Consider the following 13,878-nt stretch of genomic DNA (forward strand, 5'->3'; position numbering starts at 1 on the left):
TAATCATAATAAAGTAGCAGGCCATGTGAGAACTACCTAGCTTAGGAACTATTTTGATCCTAGATAGAGCAAGAAATAAAATTTATCAAACATTTACAGGTCTTCTGGAAGATAGAAGGAAGAGCCTTTTACAAAAGATCTTGGTGTTTAGACTGACTGATCATTTTAATTGCAGGTTATGTGGTGCTCTTTCTACATCTTAAAAAATTTAAGTTTTAGCAGGCGCATAGAACACATATTTACATGTACATTATGGTGTTACTTCACTGATTAACATTATCTGTATCTAGATGAAAATATGAGCTGCACTTTACTTTATAAGAGCAACTAATGCTTTGTCGCCACCTTGTGTTTAATTTCAACAACAAAGAAACATAAGGAAGAATGAAATTCTACAAACTATATATTTATTAATTAATTAATTAAACATTGTTATGGGTATAAAAATTACTTTACATAAATCAAATGGCCAGAATAAATCAAAAACTGTAAAAAAAAAAAAAAGTAAACTAATTAATTCTGTTTTCTTTGTGAAAGATTAGCATAACTTCCAGCATCAAAATCAACACACAAGTGTAAAATGTACACAGTGTAAAATAGGTGCACACATGAATTTCTTCATTCAGAGTTCCTACAATATAATATAAATCACAGCATGAAATATATTCCAAACACACACATACATACACAAAGACAGCTTGTCCCAAAAAATGATAATTTTAGGATAAAGTTTTGGTTTGTAATTTTTGTTGTCCAAAGTCTTTTTTTTGGAGGAAAAAAAATTGTGCGTTTGATTTGTTACTTAGGGTCCTAGAGTTTGGAGGGAGGGGAGAGGCACAGAGTCCAAGTTGTTTGAAATCCTGTATGAGGTTTCCACAGTTAGTGATGATTTGGGGCATCATGTCTTCTGCTAGCGTTGGTCCATTGTGTCTCATCAAGTTCAAAGTTAATGCAGCTGTCTAACAGTTATTATAGACCACTTCATGCTTCTGACTGACAAGTTCATCTGCTGACAAGTTTTATGGAGATGCTGACTTCCTTTTCCATTATGACTTAGCACATGCCTACAGTGCCAAAACTACAAATAACTGGTTTGCTCACCATGATATTACTCTGCTTGATTAACCATCCAACTCACCTGACCTAATTCTCTGTTTGTTTCAATCAAAAGCAAGGTTAGAAAGAGCTGAAGGCTGCTACCAAAGCAACTTGGTCTTCAAAAATGCCACAGCAGTGCCATAGCCTCCATGCCACTGTGCACTGATGCAGTAATCTATTCTAATGGAGCCCTGACCAAGTACTTTGTGCAAGAGATGATAGTTGTTTCGCTTTTTAAATTAAATTACAAAAAAAAAAAAAAAAAAATGACATTAAAATTTTTCGGGATGCATTGTTTGTATAAATGTTAAGATATATTTGTATGCAACAACATTGCTTTGCAACCTTGCAAAAGGCATTATCATATGGAAGCTCATGAAAGCTGCACATTAGTGCAATAATGCAATGCATAATTAGGACCCATGTGAAAGGTAAAGGGCGCATATCAGCATGCTAATTAGCTGTTTGGTTTAATATTCACACTTGGAAATGCATAAAACCTCTGATAAATAATGTAAAAAAAAAAAAAAAAAGACAAATTGTTAGCGCCTTCTGATTAGTTTGAAGGAAACAACAGTTTAGGAAAAACCTCCTGTCCTTGTAATAGTGTCTAAACTGAAATTAAGTTTTGTGGAATAATTATGCCGAAAAGCTTTGCCTGGAATGTCCCAGAATAACAAAATTAAAAAAGGTCCAGGTCCTCACTTTCTGTGGCCTCGTTCTGTTGGATATATTTTAAGATGTCATGCTGATCCATTGCTTGGACCACGGCGGGCTGAGGAGGTGCTCGGCTACTTTGTTGCAGGGAGGAGGGCTTGTGTGGAATTACTGGCTTGGCTTTCAGTACTGGTTTCGGGGCAACAGCTGGCTTTGGTTGTACTGGTTTACTGATCGCTAAAAGTTTGTCCAAATCCTCCTCCACCCTAAAAAAAAGGGAAAAGTCAGGACACAAGAGTAATCTGACAAAGTAGCTATAAAGTCTCGCCTTAAACCTGCAAATGATCTGTGCTTTCTTTGTGTTTATATAAGAAATACCAAAAAAAGACTAAAAGTTTATGATTCAAATATCTAGCTTAAAAATATTGTCAATTATATTTGTTTACAAGATCTATTGTACTTATATGCACCTTACTCTGATTTGAAAAAAAAATAAAAAATCCAAATTATCCCTTTTAAAATAGCATAAAAAAAGGAAATCAAACACAAACCCATAAGTTAAAAGAGGATAAGCTGGTCTGTGTACACCCATGACCCATAAACAAATGATTTAGGACTCATAAGTAGTTATCTGTCTTCTCCAAGCTAACTGTGCACTTGAACTTGAAGTTTTATGGGAGTTACTACAAGCAAACGAATTGTATAAGAAACATACAAGTATAAATAATGATAAAAAAATATTTTCCAAAACTTGAAAATCTGTCCAAATGTTAACTTTAGTATAAATATTAAAGTAGGTTAAAGTGGAAGAGACACAGTGACTGACCTAAAGAGATCATCCACATCCTCATCATGTTTTGGGGTAACAGGGGTGTCATCCTTCTGGTAGGCACTAGGGAGCAGCAAAGAGTCTCCAAGAGACACAGTTCCACCTAAATCTGGGTCCTCAAACAATTTCACATCACCTGTGGGAACAGTGAAGGCCATATGATATCCATTCAAATAATAACGCAATCCCAAAATCTTGTGCTTTTTGTTAATTTTGATTGGTTAAGACACAATGCTATGGATTTCTGCTTTTTCAGTCCTAGTCTTTCAGTACGCTCTCATGCTTAAAATGGAATCTCGCGTGTTTGGAGATGCTGTTTTGTGTCGATATGAAGAAATGTCCAGCTTACCTAACTAGCATTAGCTACATAACTACTGTAGCACATCTTGCCATATACAGTCTTATGCAAAAGTTTGGGCACCGCTTGATAAATAACAGATTTTGGTGATTTTTTTAATTGAAAAGATGTTAACACAGTCTCTCTTGGAAACAGAAAAAAATGCACAACATTTTCAGCAAACATTAATGCATAGTCCAGCTTGCGTCTTCTGAGGTATTCCATAGTGGATTTCGAGGTATGTTTGGGATCATTGTTCTGTTGTAGAAGCCATCCTCTTTTTTTAGCTTCAGCTTTTTTACAGATGGTGTGATGTTTGATTCCAGAATTTGCTTGTATTTAGTGGAATCCATTCTTCCCTCCACCTGTGCAATGTTTTCTTTGCCACTGGCTGCAACACAACCCCAAAGCATGATAGATCCACCGCCATGCTTAATAGTTGGCAAGGTGTTCTTTTCATGAAATGCTGCTCCTTTTTTTCTCCAAACATGCCTTTGCTGATTGTGGCCAAAGAGTTCTATTTTAACTTCATCAGTCCACAGCATCAGGCTTCTGTAGATGTACTTCTGACGTTGGATTTTATGATGGGGACACAGGTACGGTTTTCTTCTGCTGACTCTTCTTGTGGAACGGTGCACCACCACTCCTGTGTCTGCTAAATCTTCCTTCACGTTTTTTGCAGTCAAATGGGGGTTTTGATTTGTCTTTCTGACCATCATACAAGCAGTTCTCTTTGAGATTTTTCTTGGTCTTCCAGATCTCATCTTGACCTCCACAGTTCCCCTAAACTACCATCTCTTAATTACATTTCTCACAGTGGAAACTGCAAGCTGATAATATTTTGCTATCTTCTTGTGTCCTTCTCCTGCACTGTGGCATTAATAACTCTTATTTTCAGAGTCTTACATAGCTGCTTAGAGGAACCCATGGTTGTTGAGTATCCACAAGGTTTAAAGAGTCAAAGTATTTGTAAAGCTTTAAAAATTGGCATTTACTAATGCCAGCTGTTGCCATGCATCAGATCCAATAAGCTGATTAAGGTCTGAAACCTTGTAAAAAATAATCTAAGACTCTGGAACTCTTGGGGTGCCCAAACTTTTGCACAGTGCCATAATAATGTTTTGTTTTGTTTTTTCCATTTATGGCACAATGAGTAACTATGCATTAATGCTTGCTAAAAATATTGTTGAATCTCCTTACAAACTGGTCAGCCATCACATTACAATGTAAAAAAATTATGTCCTGTATTTTGTAGGTTCCCATTATGCGAGGCAGCTCTTTCAACTCCAGCATTGGGGACTCTGACTCTGGAGCTGTGCTGCGGTTCCAGGACATTGGCAGCAGATCCTCTGGGTGCTGTGGGGTGCGGGGTGGGGCCTCCACTGATTGGACTTGTTTGTTCAGTGCATTTGATAAATGCTTGATCGGATTGGGATGTGGGGAGTTTGGAGACCGAGTCGGCAGACTTGGCCTCTCTGCCTGTTGGGCCCCATGCATAACGGGTTCTGGTAAATATCTATTAATATTAGTGTGGATTGGTGTATTTTCTCACGAATAAATACAGCACTCTTATCATTATGCTTGATCATCTTGTTTGCCCTGCTCTGTGACCTGATTGGTTGGCAGGCAAAAAACATGTTCAAACAAGTGTAGGATTATACAGTATGTAAAAAGTCTGCTGGCAGCTGCACCATAAACATATCTACATTGTCTATGCGTATTAATTCATTAATTCACACTTTTGTTTTAAAATAATATAAAAGCCACACTCACTGCTCTTTACGGAAGGCTGAAAAAGCTCCATGTCTGGATCCTCTTCTTCATCAAACAGAGAGAGTTTGGGTTTGGCTGCTGGTTTTGGTGCTGGCTTGGCAGGCTTAGTCTTTTTAGACCTATAAGCACAAAATACATGTAGATTAGCAGAATGAGGATATTACTGTATTGTTTTTCTTTATTAGTTTGCTTTAATGTTATTTCAACATTTTGTAGCTGACATGTACACAATGTTGTAAAAGAGATTTCTAAATAAATTAAAAATTTGTTCTGTAAAGTCCAAACAAAGCCGTATTTCATGCTGTCAAAGCACAACCAGGCATCTACTGTGTGTATATTTTTCCTCCAAATTACCTGGAGCCTCTCTCATCAAAACATCAGTAAACAACACAACATTAAGGGTCACATACCATATCCTTTTTAAAGTCAAAGTAAGGTCTATAAAGGCTTGTGATTTAAAACAGAAGAGTGCTTTGTTCAAAAAAAAAAAAAAAAATCTGGGTGGAGGGAGCTGACTGAAAGGGTCACATCAAAGAAACTACTGCACGACTTTTTAAAAGAAATGAGACACTCCCTAAACATATGAGGCACACAAGTTCCGTTCCAGTAAATGTGCTCGTGACTCACAGTGACGTAGCAAAGGTCAGCCTTGTGAATTTGAGTCAAAATTTCAGAGCACTATGTTCCTGAACATACCACTGCTATCAATCCAGGATGGGTGGTGACCCCTGAGTGTTCAAAAAGCATTGACCATGGTGTTATTTAATAAGTCTAGACAGTTTACAACTGTTCACAATGTAATCTGGTCCCTTTCTCACGCAAATAAATCCAACTGTTTTTCAACCAACAAACACTGTAACATATTAAAAACACTATGATGTTATATGATTATTTAACTTTTGAATTTAATTATTTGTTGACAATATCCACTAATTTCAAATCTGGTGGCTGCATCACTCTTTAAAAAAAGTTATCACATGGCCAATTTAAGACAAATGACAATGTGATATGTAGAAATTACAAGGTGATGAGAAACAAGCTCTGTTAAACATACAAAGAAGTATTTTATAGTATACAAAGAAATTTAAAGAAAAGCTCAGTCCTTCTACAGCACGATGCAGCAATTTGCCAACAGATGCACCAGAAAATTATCCAATATATTCAGGATAACATTCCTTAGGGAAACCATCCATCAATAGGGTCCAGAGGCATCAAACACTTCTCTGAGCTTTGTCTCATCTGAGGCAGACAATGGCACACAGGAAACGTGTTTTGTAGTCCAACAATTTTTAAATACAACGATTTTAAATAGTTTTTGGAAACAACAAACGTTATGTTCGTTTGGTCAAAGGGGGAAAAGGACTATCCAAAATGATATCAGCACCAGGTTCAAAAGCCAACATTATTCATGGTAAAGAAGTGTGTAAATGCCCTTGGCATGGGTAAATTGCATATCTGTGAGGGCACCATTAATACAGGGGGGACAAAATCTTTTTGGAGCAATACATGCGGCCATCCCACCACCACCCTTTTTTTTTTTTTTTAGAGACATCACCGTATGTTCCAGCAGGACAACACCAAAACGCATAGTGCTCCGATTACACATGCATGGCTAAACAGAGTACAGAGTAAAAACTGGCCTGTCTGCTCCAATTGCTTCTTTGGAATTAAGTTGTATACAATTTCTTTTCGTTTTTACTTCACTAATAAACACAGGCAAGTGACACAATTCAACGTAATGCAGAGAGATAAACATTAGTTTCCTTGTAAGAGAAAGTGCCTCATTGGGCTTGTAAAAATTCTAAGCTGGGATTTATAAAAAGCATTTCCATAACTTGAGAGAAGGATGAGAGTTTTCCAGAACATAACACAAATGACCTTTTATGGCATCTTTATTTTGAACAGTGCTGAAAAACAGACTTTTGACATTCATTAAAGAAGACTTGCTAATATGTTGTCCTAGCACATGGACATATTTTATACATACATATATATATATATATATATATATATATATATATATATATATGTAAATTGCTGTCACATGTCACTGTAATGTCACTGTTCAGTTTCCTAAAGCAGTGGTTTCAAACCCTGGTCCTGAAAGACCCCCTGCCCATTATTAATGTGTTCTTTACTCCCAGAACACCTGACTTAACTAATTTGCTAATTAGACTAATCTACGACTGCCAGCCCAAAGCTGATTTTTGGCATTCGCAGATTGGAATCAGTTTGGAATGCAATTGCTTTCATGTAGTCTGAACAGCACACTTAGTCTGATTTTTGCAAATACAATTTGAACCACATACAGAGGTAGTGTGAAATTAGATTGAGAACTGGCTTGTACAGTATGTGGAATTTCCCCATCCAGATGTGTTTTTTTTTTTTTTTTTTTACCTCTCCACGCTAACTTGCTATCTTGGAGCTACTGTAATGCGTCCATCAGGCTTTACACAGAGCTGGATCAAAGTTCGATATTCGCTTGATAATCAAAGTCTCCTAACTCAATATGAGCCAATTAAATAGAAAAATAACCTGACGATCCTTATTCACATTTTATATACGTGATATGGAAACATAATGTCATGGTGTGTTTTAAAGCGAACAGAGAAAAGTACATAAAGTTTTATTAGAACACATGCAGTCCTGTATGAGAAAAGTATAGCAACGTGCAGCCTGTAAGCATTTCTAAATAAAAGCCAGTCAGGTGTCTTAAAAATATGTAAGTAAATTAAAACTGTTAATTTTTTTGTGCAAATTATTAGAACAGAGAAATGCCAACTCTCAGAAAGTGTCATTATAATTATAGTTGCTGCTAAAATATATTAGGTAAAGGGCCAAATCAGCACTACTCTGTAGGACACTCATAGCACAACACATTTTCTTTCTCCCATGTACAGTAGTTGTGAAAATTAGTAGAACACACAAATTGACATATTTTTCCAACCACAGTCATGCAACTGACAAGATGCTGCTGGAATTACAAGGGCTTGGCCTCTCCAAATAAGCACTACTTTGTTGGACATTCATGGAAATTACCAAATAAAAGTCTTGTGGTGTGCTAGACATACTGTAGCTAACCAAAGGTTTTAGCACATGCACACAAAATATCTATCATCCTCCTGTCCCCATGCGTAAAAAACGTTCTAGGGCAAACACTGATAAAGATGTGTCTCAGTCTTGATGCTCTACTCGCTCAAATTAGATTTTAAACTGCGGAAGTTCCAGTCGACATGGACATGAACAAGGATCGATGGTTGTAAACCAGGCAGAAAGAGGTTTAAAAAAAGCTGCTGTAAGTCGCCAGCATTTGCTGTCACACCCTGCACATGCTACAGTGTGCCTTCGCCTCTGGCATTGTTACCACAGCAACTAATGCAGACAGGTTGACAACTTGTCTGATGTGGACTGCCAGTTTGAGCAGAGCCATATCCACTCTGCTCACTTTTAAATAACTGTGTGGGCAGTCAGTCCTAAATATCAGATTTATAAAATATTTTCCAAATCGGATATGCATCAAGTCTGAACAAAGCCTAAAATGTGCAGAGCAGGGTGTGAACCAGGACCAGGGTTAGGAACCACTGCCCTAAAGGGTGTAAAAGGGACTCACTATTATTTTGTGTCAGTTAGTGTGCTTTCACACAACAGTCTCAGGCACAGATCCCAGCACTCTTTAATCGCAATTTCAATTTCGACACAAAATATTAACACTTCATATACAGACAAGTATACTCTTTTTTTTTCAGCCCCCAACATTCATGAATCTATAAATGATGCAGTGTGATGGACTTATCTTACCTCGGCACACAGATATCTTTACCCGCTAAAATTTCATGACAAGTTTATAAAACGTAATATATTGAACTGTTATACATTAAAAGCAAAACAAGCATTTTACTTCTATTAGACTTTATACTAGCGAACCAAAATTAACATATGACTCTATGCTCTCGTCCAAACTAAGAGAACTGTGAACAAAAAATATGTAATGGTGGATTTTTAGTTCCATTCCAAAAAAAATTAAATTTTAGCTAAATATCAGCTCGAAAAAAAAATTTAAAGTTAATGATAAAACTATGACTGCTACAACCACGTTCTTTTTAACCATCAACAAAATATAGACTTTTGAAATGCTCTTGAATAATATTTTATAGAAAACTTTCTATAATTTTCATTTTAAAGAAGAATTTATATTGGGCTTCAAAGAGAATGCAACAGACCATAGCTAGACATACTGTAATTAAATACTGCACTGCCCTCTAGTGGGCTTATCTTGTGTGTGCAAGTGGGACAGTAAACACCACTTGTTGTTTCATTTGAAATAATGTGCACTCTGTAGTTATATTCTTACCTAACGCTGCCTAAAGGATCAAACAATTCCTCTTCATCTTCCTCCTCAAGTGGCTTCCCTACTTTTACTGGCTTGGGCTGAGTGGTAGGTGCATCATCTTTCCCAAAGAAATCCAACCCATCGTCTGCATTTTCATCATCCGTTCCAACTGGAGTATTGGAAACTTTTTTATCATGAAGGGCACCTTTTGCTCCTGTAACATTTATCAGAAATGTGACAACACTAATGGTTTAAATACAAAACACATGATGCACAAACATCACCAGGTCTCTCACCTAAAAATTCCATTAACTCTGGACAGGTAGAGAGAGTCGGATGTTTGGAAATAAAGCGAAAAAGCTCATCAAAGGCCACTCGCCGTTCACGGATGTCTGTTTCTCCCACAAAGAGTGTTTTGCGGGGCATGGCAGGAAGTTGGGATACTGTGGGATACTGAGCAATCAAGTGGGAGTAAAACTCATCAATGTCACTGTACTTCTTTGACACCTGAAAGACAATTTACAATAATGATAATTATTGGTGGTGATTCCACAATCTCTACAAATTCATGATTTAAAAAATTTAGCAAGTTTATTCCAATGACACATACAATCATTTGCTTCAAATGCTATAATATAATATAGTGGTTTTTTTTCTTTAATGTGTCACCTAGTTTTTAGAAACTAACCAGAAATTATTATTACTATTATTATTATTAGAGATGCATATGTACACCCAAACAGGATCAAAACATGTCCCTGGAAATATTATTAGGAAAACCTATAGTTGGCTCTGAAGCTCTTACCACAAACTGGACAACATCTCCTGGTTTGTGTTTAGCAGATTTAAAAGGTGCGAGGCGGGTGATCACTACAATCTGGTACTCCACATGGCCTGTCATCATGGGACCTCGAACCTCCTGATAAAGTGGAACCTGCAGGTCAATACCTGTAGCCTCATTCTGCAGAGGCCTAAGAAAATGAAAAAAATGTAATTAATACTGATAAGTTAATAATAATAATAATAATTATTATTATTATTATTCTGCTTTTTTTTAACCAAAGATTTTTCAAAGGTTAACAAACAAGTAAAGACTGAAGAAACTAGATGTAATATTAATTAAAAACATTTCTTTGGCTTTTCCCACACTTGGTGGGTTTCCTCTGGATCCTTCAGTTTATCCCAAAGTACAAAGAGATTAGGCAAATTGGTCTTCCCAGATTGTCTTTAGTATGTGAGTGTGTTTATGTATATGTGCCCTGCACATATACATAAACATATGGATGGATGGATGGATGGATGGGAAACCCGTCCAGGGTGTACCCCACCCTGTGCCCTAAATCTAATGGGATAGGCTCCAGACCTGTGTGACAGGATAAAGCTGAACAGATGACGAGAAGTGTTTGGGGTAAAAAAGTCGTTTTTATACAAGAACACATGATGAGAGCTGTTCTGTTCAATGTAATGCCCTGATATACAGATAACAGCCAGGCTGTCAAGTTCAAGTTTAAGTTCAAGTAGGCTTTATTGTCATTACAACCATATACAGTTAGTACACAGTGAAACGAAACAACGTTCCTCCAGGACCGAGGTGCTACATGCAACATAAATTTACAACATAAATTAACAAAGACACTAAACTAGCTAACCAAGAGGCCTAGTTAACTGGCTAGCAGAGACAGGACAGAGAGACCTAACATAAATTACAACATAAATTAACAAAAACTAACTAGCTGAGTATAACTATTTTTACAGACAACATAAAGTGCACGTGCAAATGTGCACTTCAGTCAGGTGACTTCAAGCAAACACTTGCAGCAGAACACTTGCAGAACATTGGCCCCAGATTGTTTGTTTGTAAACATTTCCCGTTTTCTACAAGCATTCACAAACTTTAATAAATAACACAAGACATGCAAAATGTAATTAAATGTTCAGAATTAGTTTGTATATCCAAACATTGTATGTATACATTGTATGTAAACATTGTATACAAAATAATTACTATAATTAGTGTCCTTACATACCACTAATAATCTACAGTAGTATATCACTGTCAGACTATCTGCAAACTCGTACAGATACTTAAGGATACACAAACACACTTTAAAATCATACCTACTGATTTTTCGAAACTAGGAAACAATAACTATATTCTTTCATATTACATGTCTGTACAGCCATAAGATTATAATGCTTAAAAAAAAAAAAGAAATAATTACAATAAATGCCTATATAAGTTATCTTACGACTTATGGTACACTTCCCTGCACTTTGGTAGTCAGTTCAAAGCTACTAGCCTGCTAACTACAGCATGCGTGCAACAGTTCATTAACTTAAACTGCGGAAAAAAGTTACCTGCTTGTAACAAGTCCATCTGGCATAACGTTACTGGGTTTAGTAAAAAAAAAAATTATCAAATAATCTTTGTTATCATGTCCTTCTCTCTGAATAAGTCTTGTGACTGGAACGCCTACACTCAGCTAGGTTACTAAGCGGGCGGTAGAGGTAACTAGCCTGTGGCTAAGTCACGGGACTCAGTGTTTACTTCATGGTTAGCAAGCAAGCTAACTGTTGATGGATTGATTGACTGCCAAATAACGCGCATATATTGATTTTATAGAAATGATCGTTCGTTTGCATTCTTACTTATTGTTTGGTACATGTAAAAAGTTTACACACATATTTAATAGTGCACCGCGAAAAATAAATAAATCTCTCGTTTTTGGCAGGATTCGAAGCTCCGCGGGGAGACCCTAATGGTTTTCTTGTCCACCGCCTTAACCACTCGGCCACAAGCGCCACATTAAAAACTTCATTCAAATTTTTTGTAAGATCAGATTATTTAATTTCATGTAATGCCTACTGCCTTTGACAAGAACAAATACTGACAGATTATGATGTTTTTATGATATATTTAGCAATCCGCACGATGGCGCGCTTACACTTTAAATGAAACTAACCCCCTGAAACGGTACACTATTTAGCCAAATTAAACAAGTTCACTAATTAACAGGTTTGGCGAAATACTTCTGTCCATATAGTGTATAATATGGTCACTCACGCTCAGAATTAAATCAGTGAGCTGGGTAGCACTGCTGCAGTGTCCATGTAAATCCACCAATGATTTCATACTAAATTTAAGTACCCAACAGTGTGTTATATGCACATTTAATAATCTATTTTGCTCTAAAATTACTTCTTCTTTGAGAAGCTAGTCCTTCTATGAACCTAAACAGCTTCGAAAAAGTTTTGTTGATTCCCCTCAAGTAGCCTGTCATTGATGCTCCTTAACATTTGCCATGGGCAGACTTGTGGCCCACTTCAAGGTATACTGTACTGTATACTGTAGCAGATGGAAATTTCTGTAATGACCTAAAATAAAAACTTACATAACTTAAGTTTCTAGGCTTAACATGCATATGACCTACAAAATGTTGACCTTCAGACAGAATTTATCCCTCTAATGATAATAAATATCCTTGTCTCCACAAACACCTTTCGGTGACACCAGTGCTGTCTTCACTGAACAACATTTTATTTTCCATGACACTCCCCGGGACCCAGATTGTGCTCATTTTTATTCTCTTATGGCCTACACCAGTGTTTCTCAACTCCAGTAATGAAACCGCACTGCCATGAATAGTTTGAGGTTTTCCCTAATGCTGACCAACTGGTCAGCTAATAGCTATGTTCCACATGATTTGGATCAGGTGTGGTGAGCGAAAGGAAATCCAAAATACTGTTCAGCACATTGGGTTCCTAGGATTAGAGCTAAGAGAAAATGGTGTAAAAAAAAAAAAAAAAAAATTTGTCGAGCTCCAAAATAAAAAATTACTTGAACTGATTGATATTCCTGAGGACCAAATATAATAAACACCATCTCAAAATAGCTATTTTTTTTATTAGTTATTATAAAAATTATGTGATAATGTCAGCTACTATTTTATAGATTGCAGATGATCGTCATATCAGAAAGGGCAGAGAGAGAGAGAGAATTGAGAGAGGTAGTCTTTAGCAATGACCGTACAAAAATTTACACACAGGTAAAATTTTATCCAGTGTTCCAATAAGGCCACTAAAGGGTTCCAATTTAACTAACCACTTAACTAACCACCATCTGCTCTTTAATACATTTGAGATTCCCTCATTTAAGGCTGGCTCCTTTACTTAGCCACGAGGGGCCCACAAGACAAGCTCTTGAGTGTTTTTTAAAGGCAATATAACTGGTTAGATCCAGTGATGCTATTGCTGAAAACTTATGATCATTTTGTACGCCTGCTTTGATGAAAGTGCATCCAGGGTAACATTTTATTCATCTGATTTTGGTACAGCAGAATGAGTTTTGTTACTGAGAATGAATGGTGAGACATTTGAACTGTGTGTAGCCTAGAGAGCATAAGCATACAGACTCCACTGCAGCTTGTTATGATGATTTATATAGTGTATTGGGGGGAGGGAAGGTGGTTTTTAGGATTAACAATATGGAGAGTTGGCTCTGAAGCTGGAAACGGGGAACTTCAGTTTTTCTCGAGTTATAGCACAGTGGAGATATATCAGGCCCAGTAATATGAATGCTGGATTGCAGGCTGAAGAAAAGTGGGGGTAGTGTGTATAAAAAGGTGATCTAAAATTTAATTAAAAAAAATCAACCATTTAAAGTATATTGATTGATGTACAGTATGGTGATTAAAATGTGCACCATGTTGCCTTAAGTATACATGCCAGAGTAACTCATCATACCTACATATACTGTAGAGACATAACATTATAAGAACAAAAATACGTTTTTGCTAGCTAAGCATTAACTAGGCCTTTAATGAATGATAAAACAAACCTTAATATTAATATAAC

At 36.6% G+C, this 13,878-nt stretch overlaps 1 protein-coding gene across 2 annotated transcripts; it reads right to left on the bottom strand.

Moving 5' to 3' along the window:
- Positions 1 to 258: 258 nt before the first annotated feature.
- On the bottom strand, positions 259 to 11,654 carry hs1bp3 (HCLS1 binding protein 3). 2 transcript variants are annotated; one of them, XM_053510546.1, is made up of 7 exons: positions 11,383 to 11,553; positions 9,830 to 9,995; positions 9,321 to 9,531; positions 9,046 to 9,238; positions 4,695 to 4,813; positions 2,582 to 2,720; positions 259 to 2,021 (listed from the first exon to the last, which is right to left on the bottom strand). In XM_053510546.1, the coding sequence occupies exons 1-7, from the start codon at positions 11,406 to 11,408 to the stop codon at positions 1,781 to 1,783; spliced, it is 1,095 nt and encodes a 364-aa protein (XP_053366521.1). In that variant the 5' UTR covers positions 11,409 to 11,553; the 3' UTR covers positions 259 to 1,780. The 2 variants fall into 2 exon arrangements, with proteins under 2 accessions (XP_053366521.1, XP_053366522.1); XM_053510547.1 differs by lacking the exon at positions 259 to 2,021 and adding an exon at positions 2,127 to 2,438 and having other exon boundaries at positions 11,383 to 11,654.
- Positions 11,655 to 13,878: the final 2,224 nt, after the last annotated feature.

The sequence above is a fragment of the Clarias gariepinus genome, chromosome 13 (assembly GCF_024256425.1).
Source record: "Clarias gariepinus isolate MV-2021 ecotype Netherlands chromosome 13, CGAR_prim_01v2, whole genome shotgun sequence".
Classification (NCBI taxonomy): Eukaryota; Metazoa; Chordata; class Actinopteri; order Siluriformes; family Clariidae; genus Clarias; species Clarias gariepinus.

What these genes read in the sequence shown, in the direction of transcription:
- hs1bp3 (XM_053510546.1), bottom strand. Translation starts at nt 11,408, where the DNA reads ATGCCAGATGGACTTGTTACAAGCAG. An exon ending in GATGGACTTGTTACAAGCAG is followed by an intron (nt 9,996 to 11,382) that starts GTAACTTTTTTC and finishes TCATTTTCTTAG; the next exon opens with GCCTCTGCAGAATGAGGCTA. An exon ending in GATCCTTTAGGCAGCGTTAG is followed by an intron (nt 4,814 to 9,045) that starts GTAAGAATATAA and finishes TTGTGCTTATAG; the next exon opens with GTCTAAAAAGACTAAGCCTG.